At 31.8% G+C, this 22,918-nt stretch overlaps 1 protein-coding gene across 2 annotated transcripts in view; it reads left to right on the top strand.

The window, feature by feature from the left end:
- The window catches only part of PRRC1 (proline rich coiled-coil 1), a 41,869-nt gene extending 19,444 nt beyond the window's left edge, over nucleotides 1-22,425 (top strand). For both annotated transcript variants that reach the window (XM_031968530.1, XM_031968537.1), the window contains 6 exons: nucleotides 475-626; nucleotides 3,574-3,676; nucleotides 10,612-10,775; nucleotides 15,312-15,415; nucleotides 18,302-18,404; nucleotides 21,563-22,425. In XM_031968530.1, the coding sequence (XP_031824390.1) occupies nucleotides 475-626; nucleotides 3,574-3,676; nucleotides 10,612-10,775; nucleotides 15,312-15,415; nucleotides 18,302-18,404; nucleotides 21,563-21,772 (836 nt within the window). In that variant the 3' untranslated portion in view covers nucleotides 21,773-22,425. The remainder of the gene's footprint in view (nucleotides 1-474; nucleotides 627-3,573; nucleotides 3,677-10,611; nucleotides 10,776-15,311; nucleotides 15,416-18,301; nucleotides 18,405-21,562) is intronic.
- Nucleotides 22,426-22,918: the final 493 nt, after the last annotated feature.

Here is a 22,918-nt window from a genome sequence, read left to right as displayed (position 1 = left end):
ATGAGAATAACTCTAAATCTGAAATTTGGTAGAAAGGAAGAGTGGGAAAAGGGATGATTCCCTCTCCAAATTTTTGTGAATTTATGTAACATGGAATTCAGACAAGGGATTAAGAACATTTACTTGATTAGCTTCATGAAGACAGTAGGTAAAACCCTAGAGAAGGGCAATTTGAGCCATAGATCATAAGATAAATCTTTTTAATTTGGAATGACCCAAACTAGAAATAGGTGGGGTGTAAATATTCTGTAAAAACGTTCTGGTTTCCCTGGGATGACCGCTGTGAAGTCAGCGAGACCTCCACAATATTAATAAATGATTAAAAAAAAAAAAAAGACAAAATATTGCTGAGATTTTTGCTTTGGTATTTAGAATTTTAAACTGATTGACCTATTTTTAAAGATGTATAATAACTGAATTGCTAATCTCATAGAAAAAGCAAGTGTTTGTATTTTTTAATATGTTTTTGTTTAGTGCCAGCCCCCATTTCTCAACAAGCCAGTTTAACATCTGTGCCACAAGGAACTGGAAGTGGCTCAGCTATCACTTTCCCAGAGGAGCATGAAGATCCTAGATTGGCCAGTGTTCAGAATGAATCTGCTGGTGGTATCTGGGGTTTTATTAAGGTAAAGTATAGTGTTTTTTTTTTCCTTTCTTGAAGAGGGGAACAAAACAAAGAAGTGCTATTGTTTCGCTGAAACAGAATTAGGATGGCTCAAACAAATGGTTTTAAATAAACTACTTTAAAATTTTAAGTTGAATAACATCAAAATGCAATAGAAAATCTGAATTTAGTTTGCATTTAAAATATATTAAGGTTTAGTGATCACTACAGAAAAATGTAATATCTGTCGTCTTTTGATATAGATTTATCTTTTGTTTCTAGTTTATTGAAATTTCCTGAGGATCTGCTATAGATTTGTAAATAAAGAAGTGATAATCTTTCTACCCAGTTGGAAACAGTGTTGTCAGTCTAAGAGTTTTTTAAAGATATAAAAAAAATTATTGTTTTCAGATCTTTGATTTGTTGTATAGAAATTTGTTCATATTCACATGTTCATATGCATATATGTATGTAAAGTAACGGACCATATTATTCATGTTTCTCTGCAAATTAGTGTACAAAAACAAGTCCCTCAATAGTACAGTGTTTTATGAAGGTAAAGATGCATAATTTCTTTTTATTATTATTATTTTATTTATTTATTATTTAATAGCTTTTTATTTACAGGTTATATGTATGGGTAACTTTACAGGATTAACAATTGCCAAACCTCTTGTTCCAATTTTTCACCTCTTACTCCCCACCCCCTCCCCCAGATAGCAGGATGACCAGTAGATGTTAAATATATTAATATATAAATTAGATACACAATAAGTATACATGACCAAACTGTTATTTTGCTGTACAAAAAGAATCAGACTCTGAAATATTGTACAATTAGCTTGTGAAGGAAATCAAAAATGCAGGTGGGCATAAATATAGGGATTGGGAATTGAATGTAATGGTTTTTAGTCATCTCCCAGAGTTCTTTCTCTGGGCGTAGCTGGTTCAGTTCATTACTGCTCCATTGGAAATGATTTGGTTGATCTCCTTGCTGAGGATGGCCAGGTCCATCAGAACTGGTAGATGCATAATTTCTTTAAAGTTTTATGGTTCTATGAGTGAATAAATATGAGTAGGGAAGGAAATGTAAAGAGACTGCAAATGAATAATAATTTAGTGCCCCCATGCAGCTCTCTAAACAGTAAGCTACAGATGAGTTGATAATCTGCTTTGGGGTGGTATGGGAGTTTTTATATCTGGAGTTCCTTATGCCAGACCTCAGAAAAGAAAGTAAGAAACTAGTTGTGTGATAGACCTTTTTAATCTCAATTCTCCACCTTGTTTGAATGTTTATTAAGGAAATGTAGGCATAGAATAATGACATGCTATATCCATTCGGTACCAACTCATAGGATGAACATTATTAATCTCTTTGTCTGAAGCTGTCACCACATGAATAGCAACTATGGTTGCTATTTTGGATGAGTCTAGCTCAAATCAATAGTTAAATAAACAGTATATCAACACCAGCAAAAGTAATTTGAAGCCATATTGAACAAAGGGAATAACATTCTTATTGTCTGAGATGTGAGTGTGTATATGTAGGTGTATGTTTTTATATATAAACATGTATATTTGCATGTAAAGATTATGTTGCTGAAACTAGCTAAGTCATTGATCATTGTACGTTGTATAGTTTTGGTAGGTGCTATGATTATCCCTATTTTATGGATGAGGACACTTAAGTCCAATAGATTAAGTGACTGGCCCATGTCAAATAGTTAGTATGTGTCTGAGGCTGATCTCAGATCTTCTTGACTTCAAGTTTAGCAGTCTATTCACTGTATAACCTAGATTTTTCTGAACTTAACAAAGATCAAATGAAACTAGTATTTCCATATTAATAATAGAATAGAAAAGACAATTATATGAAAGTGAGAATTTCTGCAGCTTTATTTTATTTTTTATATATAAAATTAACATATAATTCTTAAATTTGTTCTACTTGTCTGTTTCATTCTAATCTTCTGTGCATTAAAAATGTTTCAATTGACCCTATTCTCTCTTTTATTGGGGAAGGGAGATAAAGATTGGGAACTACCGTATTTTTAAACTTCCTCTGTTCCCCAAGTTGAAAAAAATTAAAGGAAAAAAGCGAATATGTAGTCAAGCAAAACAAAATACCACTTTGAGAAGACACTTTGTCTTATCCTGCATCTTGAATCCATCACCTTTTTAGGAGATGAATAGCATGCATTTTCATTCCTTTGGCATCATGGTCATTACATTGTACATAATTCTTAAGTTTTTCAAAATTCTTCAAGTTCTTTTGTTTTATACAGTGTTTTTCTGGTTGTGTTCACTTTATTCTACATAAAACCATATATATCTTTCCAGGTTTCTCTCAAATTGTTCCTTTCATCTTTTCTTACAATGCGATAATTTTCTATTTCATTCATATTCCTTAATTTGGTCCATAATTAAAAAAAATTTTTTATGGGCTCCTTTCTCTTCTTTGATTTCTTTGGGATTATAGTTAGCCTCATTTTTAATTGGAGAATGTACATCTTTATGAAAAGTAACTTCTGAACCTAATTTGATTTATAATTTTTTATGTTTAAAAGTAAACTCAGAATGAGTAAAAAAAAAATAAAACAGATTTAATAATATCAGCATAGTTTCTTGTACATAAAGGCTACCAGTCTGAATATAATTTCTCTTATGTAAATACAAAAGTATTTCAATAGTCATAAAATATCTTTAATTCTAAAGATACCATTGTTAATTGCAAAGATAAGTTTGACTGTAACCTTTCATGGGTATGGAATTTTGAAGGTTTTACAGTAAGTTAATAAAAATGTAGTAAGAAAATGATGCTCACCTTAAGAGAGTGAAAGGATGGTTCAGATTTATTGTTGGAATGAGTGTTTTTATGTTAAGAGCTTACAACAAGAAAATATTTATAAAACATCATATACTCAGTGGTAAATGTAACTTATTTTTACTTATTTATTTCTGTGATGCAGGGTGTGGCTGGAAATCCTATGGTGAAATCCATGCTTGATAAAACTAAACACTCAGTAGAAAGCATGATTACTACGCTGGACCCAGGCATGGCTCCTTATATCAGTACGTAATTGAATCAAACTACCAACTACTAGCTTTGATGCCTTGTAAAGTTTAAAATGGATCATATACTATTTTGTAATCAAATAATTGTATTTGTATACTTGCATGTGAAACTTAGAAGAATAATTAAAACATTAGCTAATGGTTTAACCTATTGTAAATAGACTTTTATTTTAAAAAAAATTAGTAGCATATTTTATTGTGAAATTATTTTTGCTCAATACACACACACATACATATATATATGTTTTAATTAAAGGTTTTATAGAGCATATTTTATTTGTTAGAGTCATCATGGTAAAGTTAACTGGATTTAGGGTTGGAAAAACTTGTGCCCAGATACTGCCTCTAATACTAACTTTCTTACCTTGGGCAAAGAACTTAACCTCTTGGTCAGGTTACTGGGATTTTTGGTATAAAGAAGTCCAAGTTCCAAGTGTTTAATCATCAGATATATTAGAAAATACAGAATTAGAAAAATATTTAAATATCTCTGTCAAGAAACAAGTTTAACCTGAGACACTAGGTCTAATATACCCTTGTTAAAATTCTCATAGGAAATCCTAGAAAATGCCAGCATTACCTGATGTGGTAGTGTTTTACATTAATTTAGAATTTAAAACAGATTGGTCAAAATTACATGTTATAATGTTTCTTATAGGATGGGATAAAGATTTTGCAAAAAGATACAGTATTCCTTTTATTTTTATTATTTTTTAAAATAGTTTTTTATTTACAAGTTATATGCATGGGTAATTTTACAGCATTGACAATTGCCAACCTTTTGTTCCAATTTTTCCCCTCCTTCCCCCACCTCCTCCCCTAGATGGCAGGATGACCAATGCATGTTAAATATGTTAAAGTATAAATTAAATACAAAATAAGTATACATGTCCAAACCGTTATTTTGCTGTACAAAAAGAATCAGACTCTGAAATAGTGTACAATTAGCCTGTGAAGGAAATCAAAAATGCTGGCAGACAAAAATATAGGGATTGGGAATTCTATGTAATGGTTCTTAGTCATCTCCCAGAGTTCTTTAGCTGGGTGTATGTAGCTAGTTCAGTTCATTACTGCTCTATTGGAACTGATTTGGTTCATCTCATTGCTGAAGATGGCCACATCCATCAGAATTGATCATCATATAGTATTGTTGTTGAAGTATATAATGATCTCCTGGCCCTGCTCATTTCACTTAGCATCAGTTCATATAAGTCTCTCCAGTCTTTTCTGAAATCATCCTATTGGTCATTTCTTATCAAACAATAATATTCTATAATATTCATACAATATTCATTTTATGAGAATGAGCTAAGCACAATCTTATCTTAGATGTTAGTGTCTTCTGTTATCTAATATTATATGCCAAAATTTTCATATAAGCAGTTTTGTTTTGGTTATCACATAATATAGGAATAATATGCCAACAGGTTTTTTTTTTCCTTGCAAAAAATTGCACTCTTATTTCTGATGTTACTTGTTGGAAGTAGAGGAAGATTTTTAAAGCAGAATTTATGTGACCTTTATGGCATTATCCTGATGAGAATAACTAGCGATAAGCATAGGTGATGTTGTTAATGCTTGTAGTGATTTTGTAACAGTTATTTAAAATCCTTTGGCAACAAAATGAGGTCTGTTTATAGTAAAATTACATTGATTCTAGTCTTATACAAGTGACTTTTCTATAGATAACACAGAAGAATCCAGTGCTCTGTTTAGTGTCAAACAGATGAGGAATTAAGTGACATTCTTCTTTCATGAAGCTGAATGTTACTAATCTTTAAACTTTTTATCCTGTCATTCAGAGTACTTTAAATAGGCATTGAATCTCTATGCATTGTTAATTCTTACAGTAAAGTAAAAGCACATTAAAAAAAAAAAAAAAAAGCTTACTGACCATCTTTTGATGGTTTGATTATCTTACTTTGGCTTTGATGAGCATAAAAATGGTTGAGTTTTGATATATGCTATCCTTGATACATGCTAAGAAAAGTGTTTTTTGGGTTTTTTTACAAGAAAATTATGACATCCCTTTAGTCTCATTATCAATCAGATTTATGAATATAATGATGAAATTGAACATTGTAAACATTTGGTAGTTTTATTAGGTCTAAAAGTTTGTTATATAGGTCTAAAAATTTAGATATGTACATATCAACTTCTGTGTTGAAATTCCAGGTTATTTAAGAAATAAAAATAGCAATTCAAATCTCCATCTAGAATTGGCTTAAAAATTTCTCAGTATTACAGCTGAGCTAATATGCTCTAATTTTTAGACACTTAATAAAAATAAATTCATTGGCATGAACCTTTTTTTCCAGAAATAAAATGATAGGTAATTGATTGATAATATTTATAATTGTAAGAGATTCCTCTTCATAAAACAAGTTCTAAAGCAAAGTTAAATATCTTTCAAGTTAAAAATTAATACTAACAAGTATTAGAATTATTTTATATTTGTAGCATAGAATATGATAATCATTAAATGTCCATGGGTATAACATGAAGTTTGCACAAAAATCTACCTAAATCTTTGAGCTATAAAATTTTTTCTTTCTAAATTTCCCGCTTTTATCTTTCTCTCAAATTTGTCACACATTAAATTAAAATTAATGATTAATTATTAAATGATTATAAATGAAATGAGCTTTTACATAGAAAATAACGAGGAAATTAATTTTCTTAAATAGGTTATAACATCTAAAGCTATATCAAATTCATCATACTTTATATTTTTAATCACAACATAAATAATATTGGTAGAGATTATATCAAATATCTGGTATAGAATCTTGACATATCCTCTTTACAGACCAGGCTGAAAAACTTAAAAATATTGACTCTAATTGCTATTGATTTTTCTTGATTTATGTAAATAGTAACAATTAGAAATACAGTGAGGTTATTGTTCATACATAAAGCTATCAATATTCTACTTTTAGATCTTTGATCTTTAATTTATCTGGGTAGTCTTTAAAAGTACAAAATTTAGCTTCCTATTTAAAAATTTCTTCATCCTTATGTCAGTCCCAGATTTTAGAACCTTGGAACTCCAAATAGGTTTTTCAAGAGTAACTCATATCAAAGCCAAAGCGACTTTGTATAGGGTCATTGTTTTTAATCATCACAAATGAGAATTCCTTTTCCTATAAATTCATTTGCCCATTTGGTAGGTGCATATACTAAAGTTGAGGTGTCTTTTTCTAGAACACACACAGCTTAGAAATGCTGGTCTCCATACTAATTCTCAATTCTTAGAGACTTAGAAAGTCAAGGAATGAAAGGTTTAGGGAGCCACTTACACTGCCCAAGGCAGTCTCCAAGAGAAGGTTCTAGTATTCAGGGCTCAGGAAGAAAAAAAGCCAAGGCAACAACAGATGGAAGGCTGCTGACCAGGAGTTAGGAAGACCCGAGTTCAAATGTAGCCTTAGGTACTTATTAGCTGTATGACCCTGATAAACTTACCCAATTGCTGTCTGCCACAGTTTCCTTATTTGCAAAGTGGAGATAAAAATTCCTATCTCTCGGGATTGTTGTGAGGATGAAATGTATGTGATACTGCAAAGCATTTAGGAAACTTTAAATCACTATATTATTATCATTGTTATGTTATCTTTAATCTAGAAATAGTTCTGAACTCTCTTAAAATTTAGGAGAATTGGGAAAAGAAAAAATTCCCCCACTACCTTATTGCATTCTATATTCACATTAATCGTAAATTGTATTAAAAACAGTATTTTATTGGAAAATATGAAATTCAAACAATTTGTTCAAAAACAAATTCACACGGCTATTTAGAGGATGACAAAGATCCTACTCAATGACTAAACATCCGCAAGAGTCTGGGTCTTTATAAAACTTGATTTTTTTGTTGTTGAAATCCTCACAAGAAGTCCTAGATATTAATTTCTACTTTAGGGTTAAATGTTAAATTGCAATTTAGGAATAGTATTTTTCAAACAAAAGGAAAATACATTAAAATTATTTTTGATGTTAAAACATAAATGTTATGTTTTAAATATAAAATAAACTATATTTTAGAAAGTACTTTCTCCATGTCACCCAATGGGACAAAGATAAGATTTGAAAGATAAGAGAAGGAATCAGGTCTTCTTGGCTTCAAGAATGTATCTCACTATATTAATAAAAATGTTATATGTAGAAGTTAAGATGAACCCAAAGTGATTTTAAAATTAGATATTACCTGGATGTTGGTGTTCATTCAATTTAACTAGCTGTTGACAAATATGATTAGTAAAATTTTGATAATCTATGCTTTCTTTAGGATGATTTCTTTTGGAAAGTGTCCCACCAGCCATTTTTAATCTCACATCTCTATATATTTATATTCAGGAACATTATTCTCTGAGAAAACTAGTGAGGCATTATTTTAGTCTTAGAAGTAGCATATTTGTAGAGCTGGTCCTGTTAAGATGAAAGTATTCTAAAACTCCATGTACCTCAGAGATTGGACTTTTACTTGACTCTAAAGAAATACTTCTCTTTTGAGATATTGAGTATTGTGTTATTTCAGGGCAGCCTAAAAAGCTCTGTGGTTCCTTTTCTGGCTGATCTTTTGAAAGCTGGGCTGCACTAGACGTGAGACCCTGTTTAACAATTAGGGTCTGAACCGTGCTACTCTAGCTGTTGCTCTTCCCTTCCTGAAGCAATGCCTAGGGTCTCCTTAGCTGAAGGTCACAACCATGACCAGGGCCTCATCTCAGCCTGTCCAGGAGTTATGATAGAGAGTCAGTAGGAGGTGACAAAGTTGCCAGTTGGCAATTGTCACCATTGCAGTGTTGCAGGATGTGAGGGAAGATGGAATACAAAAGAAAACATAGAGGAGAGAGGGAGGAGACTTAATGGAGAAGCAGAGAAGCGTGCAGCTGAATAGGAAATGACGACATGGCTGATTCCTCATTACATGGCAGTTGTCAGAGAAGAAAGCACTGCCTTCCAGTGTGAGGGAGAGGAGGTCCCTAAGGTCCTGATGAGTTGTGGGGCTGATGGGATTTTACAGAATGAAGAGATTCCTGGTGTCTGATGGAGAAGTCCAGAGCTGTGCAGCCGGCTGAGAGATGAAGAGACGGCACAAAAGCAGAATGGCCTTCTCTGTGTCGGCATCTCTCTTTTTCTATTCATTGTTTATTAGTTTTTGGCTCATTGTTCATTCTTGAGTCCAAGACTAATGGCCAAAAAAGCTTTAGAGGCTTCATAAAAAAAAAATTAAGCATATCACCAGGTTGGTCAGAGAGTGATTCTTTTTTTCAGTCACAACTCAAGATTACCTGCATAAGCGAAAGGAGTAGCCACACTGATGCTGCTGCTTATTGCAATTGAACTCTCATCTTGACCAATATGTTGTAGAAACTTAATAAATGCTTATTGAATCACTGCTGTGATGGTAGTTATATAAAAAGAGGAAGGTGTATGAGAAATGTTACAAAAGTAAAAATGACAAGAGTTGGCAAGTGATTGGATATATGGAATGAGTAAAAGCCAAGAGTTAAAATATGTCAAGCTAAGGTAATGAAATCTGAGATGCAGATCACAATCCATCAATTTCTGTTTATTCTATCTGACTTATTTTTTCCCTCTCAATTAGAACAAGGTGGTGAGGGGTTGGTCTTATACTAGATAGTAAAGACCAAGATTACAGAACCTTTCCTGCAAGAGGTGTCAGCCATTGCCAGTAGATGACTTAAAAGGAAGAAAGTGAGGGAGAGTAGGATTTTCTCAATGATATCTGCACAGATAATGGACTCAGCTTAGAAGAGAAGTTGGGAGCTTATACAACCCAAATAATTATAAAATAGCAAAATGCAAGGCAGTTTGCACAGGAAGACATTAGCATCTCAAGATCAAGAAATATTTCATTTGATAAGTGTTACTTAAATTGTATCTAAAAGGAAGAGATTGATTCTGAGGTGCAGGGGTGAAAAGGAAGTACATTCTAGACATGATGGAAAGATCAATGAAAAAATACTGAAATGGAAGATGGAGTATTATAATAGTATGAGGAACAGAGAGAAGGCCATTTTGTTGAGATCACAGAGTGTAAGAGGGAGAATAATGTTCAGTGAGGCTGAAAAGATAGTCTGTGTCCCATTTTATAGAAGATTTTAAAAGATAGTCAAAAGGCTTTATATTTTATACTAAAGTGTATATGGAGTTACTAGAGTTGGTTAAGTGAATCTAACTTAAAGAAAATCACAAGTAGCAGTCATGAAAGCTTTGAGTTAGGGAGACTCATGAAGGGGCTGATGATGGTAATCTAGGAGAAAGATACTAAAGGCCTGAATTAAAGTGGTAGCTATATAAATAGAGGGGAAAAATTAGAAACACAAAATTTGACAATTGATTGTTGATCAGTGAGGAAGATTAAAGAGTTAATGAATACCACAGAAAATTTGTAAAATGCAAAATTTGAGAGGAGAGTTTTGATTGGAGAGGGGAATGCAAGGAGGATATGTTAAATATGATATGTTACTTGTTTGAAATGTTCCAATAGGCCATTGGTTATAGAGGACTGAAACAAAGCAAAAGATTAGGGTGCAGTGTGTGTAGATCTGGGCATCATCTGCTTAGAGATGGTAATTTAATCCATGGTTGCAGAAAGAGAGAAATGAGAGCCTAAAACAGAACCAATGCCAACAGTAGGGGCTGTGATATTAATGAAGAGCCAACAAAAGAGATGGAGAAAGAGCCATAAACACACGTAAGAACAGAACTGGGAGAGAGCTTATCATTTCAAGCATAGAATGTCTTTCACTTTCATTTTTGCATTTGTCTCATGGAGAGGATGCCAGAAATGGAAACCAAGGATTTCTTAGAAATGATGTGATCTAAAGAAGGACTATTATGATTATAGCCAAACTTTAGCTTTGATTTCTGTTTTTACCTGGATCCTTTTTTTCTTTCCTGGTTTCTGGTAGAATCTGCAGGTGAACTAGATATTGTAGTAACCTCAAATAAAGAGGTAAAAATTGCTGCTGTCCGAGATGCCTTCCAGGAAGTCTTTGGTTTAGCTGTAGTAACAGGAGAAGCTGGCCAGTCCAACATTGCACCACAACCAGTGGGTTATGCAGCTGGATTAAAAGTGAGTGAGTATGTCTTGTTTTCTTCTAATAATTATAACTCTAGTACCAGTATATGGAAACTTCAGATTACTGATTTTTTTCTTCTTTAGACCAATTTTTTAAATCTTCTACTAAAATTCAAATTGTAAGTGTTCCTAGGGAAAGAACTTGAAGTTTTGTATTAATGTCCGTAAGGCATTTGGTAAATATTTTTATTTTGATGATTCCATTGGATTTATATGTCTTCATAGAAGACAGAATTTTAAAATTTAGACTTTTTAACACTGGCAATCTTAGAAGTATTGTGGATTTAAAAATAAAAATGAATCTACAGTAAGAAATGTTGGTAATACTTCTAGGTATAATTATAATAGCAGATTAAACAAAATTGGAAATATTGAAAGATTATTAAAGTATATCATCTCAATCAACAAAGGGGCAACAAAAATTAAACAAGCTAAGGAGATTCAGTTTTGTACACATGTATTAATCGTGTACAAAATACTATGCCTGTTGAGAGATCTAAAGCATAGAAAAGATTTAGGTCTTGGAATTTAGGGAAATAAAAAAACTCACAATATATCAAAGCTATATTAGAAAGTTAAATAGCAAAAGTCCTATTTGAGATTTGAAACAGATTTGAAGGTGAAAGCCTTTATGGGAAAAAATAAAGAGTACATATTAGGGGATACTTCAAGGAAACAATGACATTTTACTTGAGCTTTTAACACTCAATGGGAGTAAAATAGAGACTATTTTGGTAAAAAGAGAAAAATGTGAATTAAAAACAAAGGTGGAAATAAAGTTTTCTGGAGCATAGAAAAGGTGAAAGGGGTAGTAAGAGTAAGATAGTGACTTGTACAGCAACTTGAAAGCCAGACAAAAGTGTTTAAAGAATTTCCATTTTAATTCAATAGGAAACCACTGAGAATTTAATTTTTTCCATAATAACATTTTACTTTTTCCTCCCATTGCATGTAAGAATAATATTTAATATTTGCTTTTTAAAAATTTTGCATTCCATATTTTCTCCCTCCCTCTTCTCTCCTTTTTCTGAGATGATAAGCACTATAATACATATGCAGTTATATAAAACATTTTCATATTAGTCATGCTGTGAAAGAAAACAGACCAAAAATGGGGGGGGGGGGGGGAAATCGTGAAAAATATTCTGCTTCCATCTGTGTTCAGATTGTGTTGGTTATTTCTTGGAGGCAGATAGCTTTTTTTTTCTTCACAAGTCATTTCGAATTGTCTTGCATCATTTTATTGCTAAGGATAGCTTAGTCATTCACAGTTGATTATTAGACAATATTGCTGTTATTGTATATAATATTCTGGTTCTGCTTACTTTGAATAAGTTCATGTAAATCTTTCCAGGTTTTTTTTGGCATCATCCTGCTTTTCATTTCTTAGATAGCACAATAGATTTCTGTCAGGATTATATACCACAACTTGTTGAGTCATTCCCCAGTTGATGGACATCCCTTCCGTTTACAATTCTTTGCCACCACAAATAGAGCTGCTATAAATATTTTTGTACATATAGGTCTTTTTCCCTTTTTAAAAAAATCTCCTTGGGATACCAATCTTAGTAGGGCCATTGCTGGGTCAAAGGGCATGCTTTTTCTTTCCTGTTCATCTTTTTATGCTTTTTTTTTTTTTTTGTATTTGAAAATCAGGTTTTCTGTTTCATCCTGGTTATTTTTAATCGGGAATGCTTGAAAGTTCCCGATTTCATTAAATGCCATTTTTTTTCTCCTGAAGGATTAAACTATTTCATTGGTTAGATGATTCTTAGTTGGTGTTTCTTCTTCCTTTGCTATCATTCCAATCTCTTTGATCCTTTAATGTGGAAGTTGCTAAATCCTGTATGATCCTACTGTGGTGCCACCATATTTGAATTGTTTTTTTCTGACTGCTTGCAGTATTTTCTCCTTGGCTATAACATTTTGGGATCTCTTTCAAGATGTAATTGATGTACACTTTCACTTTCTGTTTTACACCCCTCCCATACTAGAATTTCAGAGCAATTTTCTCTGATAATTTTTTTAAATACGTTATCTGTTTTGTTTTTGTTTTTTGTTGGGGGGAGAGGGTTTCAAGTACAGAGATTTATAAATTATCTTTCCTGGATCTATTTTCCAGGTCATTTGTTTTTCTACTGTGATATTTCACATTTCTATTTTTTTTTTCATTCTTTTGATTTTTGGGGGGAGTGGGGGGGATTGTTTATTGATGTCTGTGGAGTCATTAGCATCCATTTGCTCAATTCTAATTTTTAAGGAATTATTTTCTTAAGTGAACTTTTGTATCTTTTCTATTTGGTCACTTCTAAGGAGTTGTTTTCTTCAGTGAATTTTTGTACATCTTTTCCATTGTGTTTCTTTTACTAAGCTTTAGGCTCTTTTTTATTTTCTTATATCACTTTTTTTTCCCAGTTTTTCTTCAACCTCTCTTATTTGATTTTTAAAATCTTTTTTTGAGCTCTTCCATGAATTCTTTTAAGACCTGAAACCAATTTGCGCTTTTCCTTTGAGATTTTTCATGTAGCTGTTTTTGAATATTGTTGTCCTCTTCTCAGTTTATTTTGATCTCCCCTATCATCATACTAACTTTCTATGGTTAGGTTCTATCCTTCAGGCATGAGTCCTTATTGTGTTAGTATTAAGTACTTTCTTATGTAAAAGATATCTATTTTGCGCTTGCTGGCATTAGGTTTTAGTTTATATGATCTTTTCATGATTTTTGAATTAGCAGTGTCAAAAGACCTGTTTAACTCTCTAAAAAGGAAAAAAAAAAGCTAAGCTTTTTGCTAATAGCCCTTTTCTTATGGGATAAATGCTTTAATCAAAATGAGTTATATAATAGGGAAAGATAGATTCTCAGCAAATATAATTTTAAAAATCGTACACTAATTATCAAATTGAATCTTTTTTAAAGTTAGTTGTTCCAAATCTGTATTTTTCAGCAGGGTAGGGATCTCTCTCTACCAATCCAATATTGACGGACTACTCATCTAGGACTTATATTCTTCAGAAAGTTGCCTAAGTATCAACCAGCATTGATATTGCAAAGCCAAGAGGCATCAGAACCAGGGCAGTGCAAGTCCTTGAAACTTTTCTTCCCAAAATTCTTACTCAACTAATGTTGTTATACGTTTTTCCCTGCAACATTAAGATGACAAAGTACCCCCATGTTAAAGGTCTAAATTGGTCTCTTTACAATTTTTAGTTTTAAATACACACACACACACACACACACACAAAATAAAACAAAAAATATTTTTTTTAAAAACCCAGCACTTATCTTTTACAGAAATGCTTTGTCGTTTAGAAAAGATCAACTTTAAATAGGAATAATATTTAAGTTATAGAAACCATTATAACCTTTTTGCAAAAGGTTCCTTTAAATAGGAATAATATTTAAGTTATAGAAACCATTATAACCTTTGCAAAACTTGAGAATGAATGTATCAATACACAAGAAGTTTGTTATAATTACTATAAAGTTATAAATAATTTTCAATGCAAAAATAATATCTAGAGGCAATAATAAGATTTTAAGATATCTATTTCATGTTTCAAATAAATACAGAAATAAAAACTGATGTGCTATTTGAAGAAACCATCAATTGAAAGATAACAAATTGACTTTCAGCATTACTCATTTCTTTAAAGCATGTGAATCCATTATCTGGCCAGGGATTCCAAAAGAATATAGAATGGATTCCCCTCCAGCAGAAGGGTCTTTGGACTCACACAGTTGGGTGGAATGTGGAAGGATCTATGAATGCATTTTAGAAAGTGTATCTCAGGGCAGCTAGGTGGTGCAGTGGTTAGAGCACCAGGAGGACCTGAGTTCTAATCTGATCTCAGACACTTAATACTTCCTAGCTGTGTGGCCCTCAGCAAGTCACTTAATCCCAATTGCCTCAGCAAAATAATAATAATAATAATAATAATAATAATAATAAAGAAAAAAGTATATCTCATAGCTCTTAAAGTTAATTGCAACAACCATAGATCATTATGGTTTGCTGAATTTTTAGTAGGGAAAAATTCACAACTATCCCTCTTCTCTTTAATCTTTCAGAGATTTTTTAAACTATAACATGTATATTAATACACATTAATGACCAATTTATTTTTGGTTATTGGCTCCTGTCTTTTAGAATTTTGTATTCCCAGATCTCTTAACATGTATATTTGAAGTTGTCAGGTCTTAGGTGATCCTGATGATGGCTCCTTAATACTTGAACTAATACTTTCTTGATGCCTTCAGTACGTTTTTTTGTTTGTTTTTAATGTGGGAGCTCTGGATTCTGTCTGTGCTGTTCCTTGTACTTTTCCTTTTGGGATTCCTTTTAGGAGGTGATTGGTAGGTTCTTTTGCTGGTTTGTGTAGCTTTGAGAAGAGGTGGTTACTCTAATTGGATTTCTTGATCATTAATTATTTTCCAGGTTTTTCCAGATAACTTCATGGTTTGCCTCCATTCAGACAACATTTAAATGAAATAAAGGCTGTTCTCTTAACTCTTGCATTGTTATTTTTCAGGGGGCCCAAGAGCGTATAGACAATTTACGTCGTTCTGGTGTGATTCATGAAAAACAACCTGCTGTGTCTGTAGAAAACTTCATTGCTGAATTGCTACCTGACAAGTAAGAGGCTTATTGAACTATATCTTGATTGTGTTATTATTGTGTAGATTGTGTTATTAGATCAAGATGGCATATATTACATATATCCAAATTTTGGATACTATTTTATAGAGGTTAAAAGAAAATATTTGCGTGTGTCAGTGTTCAAGATTGCTTTTCTACCATTTCCATTGATGATATTATTAGTTTTCTAGTCTTAAGACAGATTAGTGGCAAAAATTAGTCAAGTAATTCCATTTCTAATGGTTTTATATGCCTGATAATAGTTAAATTTAATAAAGTGAAGTATTTTGTCTTAAGGTACATTATTATTTGGATTATAGTTTAGCCTTTTTTTTTTAAATGTTCTGCTTGTGCTGATTTGGAAATTATTACTGGAATGAATTTATAATTATTTATAATAATGAGATATCACCAAAAGTTTCCAACCCTAAGTATTTGAAAAGATATATTTTTGTGGACTTTATGGTTTGCCAAATTCTTCCATATTTGTCACTCTAAAAATTGAATTACTACTGAGCTAAGCTAAACTAGTAGATGCTTCCATGCATTTGTTATTCTTAGGGATCCTATAATCTTTGGCAAGAAGCTACTTTTTTCTTCCCCAAATATTATAAGTTGAATGGGAAAATCTCTTGAGTGAAACAGAAAAGAGAATAGTGCCAAGTATGAAGCTCTTGAGCATCCCAGCAAACCCTAAGGATCTGTGATGGCTGCAGTCATTTTGAAGATCTACCAGATACATCTTCTCAAGTGTATGGAACCAGATGCAGCCAGGCTGCCCAGTGGACAGCACACTAAGTTTGCAATCAGAAAGACTTGAGTTCATATTTGATCTCATATACTTATTAGTTATGTGACCCTGTGCAAATCATTTAACTTCTGTTTGCCTCAGTTTACCTCCCTGGATTGTTGTGGGGATCAAATGTGTAATGCACCTTAACAGAATGTATGGTATATTTTATATGTTGGCTATCATTATTATTGTTGCTACTAATATTGCTAGATCAAAAGGTATTCACAGTTTAATAATTTTTGGACATAATTTCAGTTTTTGAACTAAGTCTTAAAGGAAACCAAGGGGGGGAAAATTATTTATTTGTTTATTTATTGCAAAAGTAAGAGGAAAAACTTATAGGAATAGGGGTCAGCTAATGAAAAGACATAGATTTGGGTGATATAAGGAATAGCAAGTAGGTTTTGTGGCTAAATTGTAATGTGTGGTGGAGAAAAGTGATGTATAAATAGAAGGAAAAGTAGGAGGGGAGAGTAACTTGCAGTCAGTTTTAAATGCTAAACAGAAGACTTATTTTAGAGGTAATTGGGACTTAGTATTTAATCTTGGAGGTTAACTGAGAGCCATTTGAATTCATTAAGTGGGCTAATCGGGTGAGTGATATGCTTTAGGAAAGTCAAATTGGCAGCTGAGTAGAAGATTAATTGGAATAGAGAAATAATTGAGGTAGAGATCCATTGAAAGGTTATTGAAATAGCTCTGGAAAGAGTTAATGTCAGTCTTTAATGTTGTGGTGCATGTATGAATGGAGATAAAGATGATATATTTAAAAGATGTTTGAAGGTAAGGTTTAGGATGACACTTAGCCTGGGTAAGTGGTGATCTCCTTGAAAGTAATAAACAGGTTGTCAAAAATGAGGATTAATGGGAAAACTTAATGAAATCTGTTTTGCTTATCTTGAATTTGAAATGGCAAAAGAACATGCAGTTCAAGATGTGTAAATACAAACGCTGGGAATCCTCTGCATAAAGGTAGTGATTGGATCCATGGGAGCTGATTAAATCAATAAGCAAGATGATAATAAAAGAAAGAACTCACTATTAATAAGTTGCTATTGTAACTTATTAATAGCACTAATTATGATAAGAAGAAACAAAGCAGATTCCTGTCAGTTGGAGAATGGTTAACTACTTATGGCATAGGAATATAATGAAATATTACAGTGTTGTAAAATAAAATGAAAAGCATGATGAGTGTGGAGAAGAATGGAAATACATGAACAGATTCACAATTAAGTAAAAATAGCCAGGAGAATAATATACATAATAATATCATTAATTTAAATAAAGAGAATAGCCACAAAAATCATCTAACTTGGAACATTGTGGAATTAAAAATAACAAACTTCTTCCTAATTAAAAAAAAAAAAGTGATGACTCTTGCCTCTTCCCCTTTGGTGTCTAGGTTTAGAACATTGAACGTAATATGTTATTTTGAGGTGGCATTTTACTAAAATTTTTTTCCTTTTAAAAAAAACAATTATTTGTTTTAAGGAATGGTTCCCTGGAAGAATGGAAGGGGAAAAGATACAGGGGCAGATACAAGCATTGTAAAAACCAAAATATCTATTTAAAATATTTTTTTAATCTGTTGGAATTAGAAAAGATAAAATAGATAAATTTAATTACATGGCACTGGGGGAAGGGGAGGGGGGGGATTAATGGACCTAGGGATGAAAAGGAAGGAGGTCTAATGAAAAATTTTTTATCAAATTTCTGCTATCCAAGACATATAAGCAAAAATTTAAATATTCTCTGTAGATAACTAGTCTAAAGTGACCAAAAGATAGAAACAGTTGCTAAAAAAATTGCCAGGTATTCACAGCTACAATTCTCCAAATCACTAATAATGTGAAAAACCTGAGGTTCTACTTCATACCCAACAAATTGGCAAAGATAACAAAAAATAATGTTATTGTTTTTATTCGTTTTCTTGACATTAGATAAGAAATACTCATTAATATAATGTTGGTTTATCTTCCTTACATCAATATCTAATCAGTTTCTTTTTGTTACAACTAAAAAGAATTTTGATTTCTTAATTGATCTGCTTATAAAATGTATAATTCAGCAAATATATTGCATTACAGGTGGTTTGACATTGGCTGTTTGATAATTGAAGATCCTCTCCATGGCATTCATCTAGAAACATTTACACAAGCTACACCAGTGCCTTTGGAATATGTACAGCAGGTATTATTTAAATGAAATGGCCCTTTTTTAAAATGAAATAATTGCTTTTTATCTCAGATTAACTTTTTCTACAGGAATTCAACTGTATAATTTCTCTGATGTCCTTTACCCTTTTTATACTTTCTCTGTTTTTTGCACTTCCCATATTTCCATATTTCATTCTTTCTCTTATTTTTAATTTCCTTTATTTACTTTCTTCACTTGATTTTCTTTTATGGTTCTCTCAACTCATTTTTTGATAATCTGTTCTAATTAATTACTTAGCAAGTAAAGATGGTAGATAATTGTGATTCAGGTGATAGTCTAGGAATTGTCGGTTTGTCTCAGGTCATCTAACTGAAAAATGGGAATAATATGTACTTATATGTCATATCTCATAGTCTGATATGATAGCAATTGTATAGTTGTTTTATGGTAAAAAGGTACTATGTTTCTGGCTCCTTCCTCCTGGCTCCCAGTTCCTTACACTGTTGTGTTTTTTGTAGAATCTCTTATGTCAAAGAATTAATTATATTTGAATCTTTGAAATATATAATTTATGCTCTAGCCCTTATAATTTCTATCAAAAGGTAAAGATATTCATCAAAGATGTTGGTGTTAATGATCATAGGAGGATAGTATATTTAAATGTTCTCTTATAGAATAGGACCTTACTCTCACCCTGTTAGTTATTACCATTTATTATTTGAATGGGTCAGTATCAGAAATTTGAAATTGAAATGAATCATTTACTTATTAAACTTTAATTATAATCGAGTCAGTTCTTTTTAAAAAATTTCTTCTCAGTTTATGTTTCTCAAGATATTTTTGATATCTCTTATTTTTATTTTACCTTCTGTTCTAAATATATCCTTCTCCCTTCTTCCTAGGCAACCATCTCAGATAGTAAAGAGTAGTAAAGAAGGGCAAAAATCAGTTCAGCAACCTAGCTTCTGTTGTGTCTAAACAGGAGTCAATGTTCCATACACGTATAATCCTGCATGTTTACAATGAACGGAAAGAAATACATTTTTCTAAATATATTTGGAGTCAAAAGTTTGGTCATTACAATTACCCAAAATTTGGTTTCTTTTGTTGCTATTCTTTCCATTTACATTGTTGTAGGCATTCTTCAAACTTACTTTATTTTGCATTAATTCAAGGAAATCTTCCCCATGCATTTTTGAATTCTTCATATTAATTATTATGGTGCAATAATATCCTAATATAATCTTGTTTTAGTAGTTTTTTAGCCATTCCTCCAATTGATAGATATTTCTTTTCTTTCCTGTTTTTTGCTACAACAAAAGTTGTTATGTTTTAGTACAAATGGGATCTTAACCTCTTGGGTCATATGCCTAGCAGTGGAATCCCTGAGCATTTTAATTTCTTTTTCCCAGCAAAATTTCAAAGTGCTTTCCCGAATGATATAACCAGTTCATCTCTATAGATCTTCTTATATTAACTAATTTCACTTTTTTTTTTCTCACCTACCAGTGTGCTTGGTAAATCCTTAGTTTTGACTTTAACTTCTCTTAAAATTTTTTTTTTTTTATTGACAGTTTTTTTTCCCATATTATCTTATTTTTTAGCAAAAATATCCCTTCTCCTTTGCTTCACAAAGAGCTAGCTCTTGTAACAAAGAATAGAAACCACTTCAGTAAAACTAATCAGCCAAGTATGATATGATCTGATATAGTTTTCTACTCCCACCGTCTCTCCTACATCTGCAAAGAAGGGAGATATATTTTCTCATCTCTTCTTCAGGACCTAGCTTGGTCATTACACACATAGTTTTTACTTCCTGTGTAGTCTTGTTCTTGTTCTTCACATTTGTATTGTTGTAGTCATTGTATAGATTTCCTTTCTCTGAATTTTTGTAGCTAATTTTTGAGAAAGGCAATTTTTTCCACTATATCCATGTACCAGTACTATTTGAAAAGCATCTCTCTTTTCCAGTTTTTTGTCACCACCAAAAAAAAAAAAGCTACTATGAATATTTTGGTAAATAGGATTTTTCTGTCTTTTCCCTCTTTTGGGCATATACTTAGTAGTGGAAATTCTGGGTGGATTGAACACTTTAGTCTCTTTCTCAGCATAATTAATTCCAAAGTTCTTTCTAAAATGACTAGACTAGTTCATGGTTCTAATATGCCCTTTTTTCCGCAATTTTTCCAACATTGACTGTTCCCATCTTTGCCATATTGCCTGGTGTAGATGAATCTTTAAGGTTGATTTGATTATTGATTCAGTTTCTTTTATTCTTATTAATTTAGAGCATTCTTTCACATGGCTGGAAAGAGTTCACAATTCTTTTGACAATTCATATCCTTTGACTACTTTTATATTGTGTATTCTTGGTCTTGTATATGTCTGTTAGTTCCTTATACCTCTTTGACCAACTTTTTTAAATTGCTATCATACAGATTCAGTAGTTGTATTAGTACCTGTGCTTTTTAAGTTCATAGATCTGACATTCTGTCTTGCTGTACATCTGAATGTAAACTTTGTTCTGCATTTGACATCCTGCAAGAGAAAATGTGCTGTTATCTTTTTGTCATCCAACATGCTTTCCTGGTCCCTTACCTTATAAATATGTTTGGGTGTGGTGATGGACAATGTAGAAGGCCGACAGGAATTAAATTTAGTATGTATGATGTGGCTAAAATACATGCTGTCTTTGAGCTCTGTTTTGAATACCCATTTAAACTTATGACTTCAAATGACAAGATAACAAGTCTTTGAAATGGCCCATAATATATCCCTTGTCAATACTATATTACCCTAATATAGAGTAGATGTTATGTTATTTGTAAAAAATGTTAAAATTCTGTCAATAAAAAGTTATTATAATAAAAAAATAAAATTAAAAAATGTTAAAATTCACTTATATAAGGTGAATACTACTAAGACAAACTGAATAATAGAACTTGATTAGATTGTAGTACTTTTAAAGGAGCCCTTAAATTTGAGTTAATTTCATTTTAAAATAAGAGGCTTTTCTGTTTTGTTTCTTGGGCAGTCTTAAAAGTTTATTTCATAGGTTATTTGGCTATCTAGCTTGAAGATTTCCAGTAATCATTTTTTGATTCTGTGACTGAAATAGAGCTATTTATTTATATATTAGAAATATCTTTTAAATAATGTTATTAGTAACAGCTAATTTTTTTATTCCACAGGCTCAAAATCTCACCCCCCAGGACTATAATTTAAAATGGTCAGGCCTTTTGGTTACTGTGGGTGAAGTGCTTGAGAAAAACTTGGTACATGTCAACCGGACTGATTGGCATGTAGCTTTCACTGGCATGTCTCGGAGACAAATGATCTACAGCGCTGCCAAAGCAATTGCAGGCATGTATAAGCAACACTTGCCACCCAGGACCACTTGAGAGAAGATTGTCTGGGGTACAGAGACATTTTTCTATAGTTTAATATTAAAGAAGAGATCATATCTTCTGATTGAAGAGTTTCAGTGATTTCTGCAAGTTTTCTATTTTACCTGTTATTCTGAATAGAAAAAAAAACAAATGTAATTTTATTATATATTAATCTAACTTCAGATATCATAGTTCTCAGAAATGAGCATCCATAGCATTTATAACAGTTTGATAGCATTAAATTTGTAAAAAGAGAATTTATTTGCTGAGACTTTTAATATACTTGTTTAAATTGGGTGATTTTTTTTTTTTTTAAAGAAGGGTATATATAGCCCATTGATAAATAATGCTATAAAGTCCCTCCCAGCTCTAAATCTCTGTGTCTGAGGTTACTGTTGTCTGTAGTGTTGCTAATTTCTCATTTCACATTCAAAAGAATGAATCCTTTTTCCCCATAGTTTTTAGAAAATCTGATTTGTGGATGATCTCAGGACTGATGCTCAGTAATTCCTCATTAGATTACCACATGATACATGATACATGAAAATGACATTTTCATGAACATTGACAAAATATCAGATATTTTTTGTGCTGAGTGATTTATATAGCCACATGTAATATACCTTTTCAAATAAAAATCCCATTTTATTTTAGTGTATATCATATTTTGGCATATCATAAATTGTCCCTTAAACATCAAAAGGCTGTTTTTGATTTTTCAAGTCTTTGCTTTCTCAGTATCTGAAAATAATTGCTTCCCTATAATTCAAAAGCCTTTCTAGAATCATCTTGCACAGCAGTATAGATGACCATTCTATTGCTTCCCTTGCAGATATATGGCAGTCATTTTTGTGTTTTCTTTCTTTACTTCCACTTAACATCTTCCATTCTGCAATAAAATGTTTGATGAGCAGGGAATATTTTACTATTATAGTATCAGTATTTGTGTTTTTAAAAATAATTACAAAACTTTTTGGTTTTGCTTTAAACACTACCTTTTCAATTCATACCATTCTGCCTTTACTGTCTTTCAGAAGATCCTTTTTATACTATATACAATTTGTTAGTACATTATATTTGTACATGGTGATAATTTTTCCTTTTCCCAAATAATCTATTTTGCCATCATTGGCCAACAATAAACCAAAATTAAATAAA

The sequence above is a fragment of the Sarcophilus harrisii genome, chromosome 1 (assembly GCF_902635505.1).
Source record: "Sarcophilus harrisii chromosome 1, mSarHar1.11, whole genome shotgun sequence".
Classification (NCBI taxonomy): Eukaryota; Metazoa; Chordata; class Mammalia; order Dasyuromorphia; family Dasyuridae; genus Sarcophilus; species Sarcophilus harrisii.
This window is presented reverse-complemented; position numbering and strand designations above follow the sequence as displayed.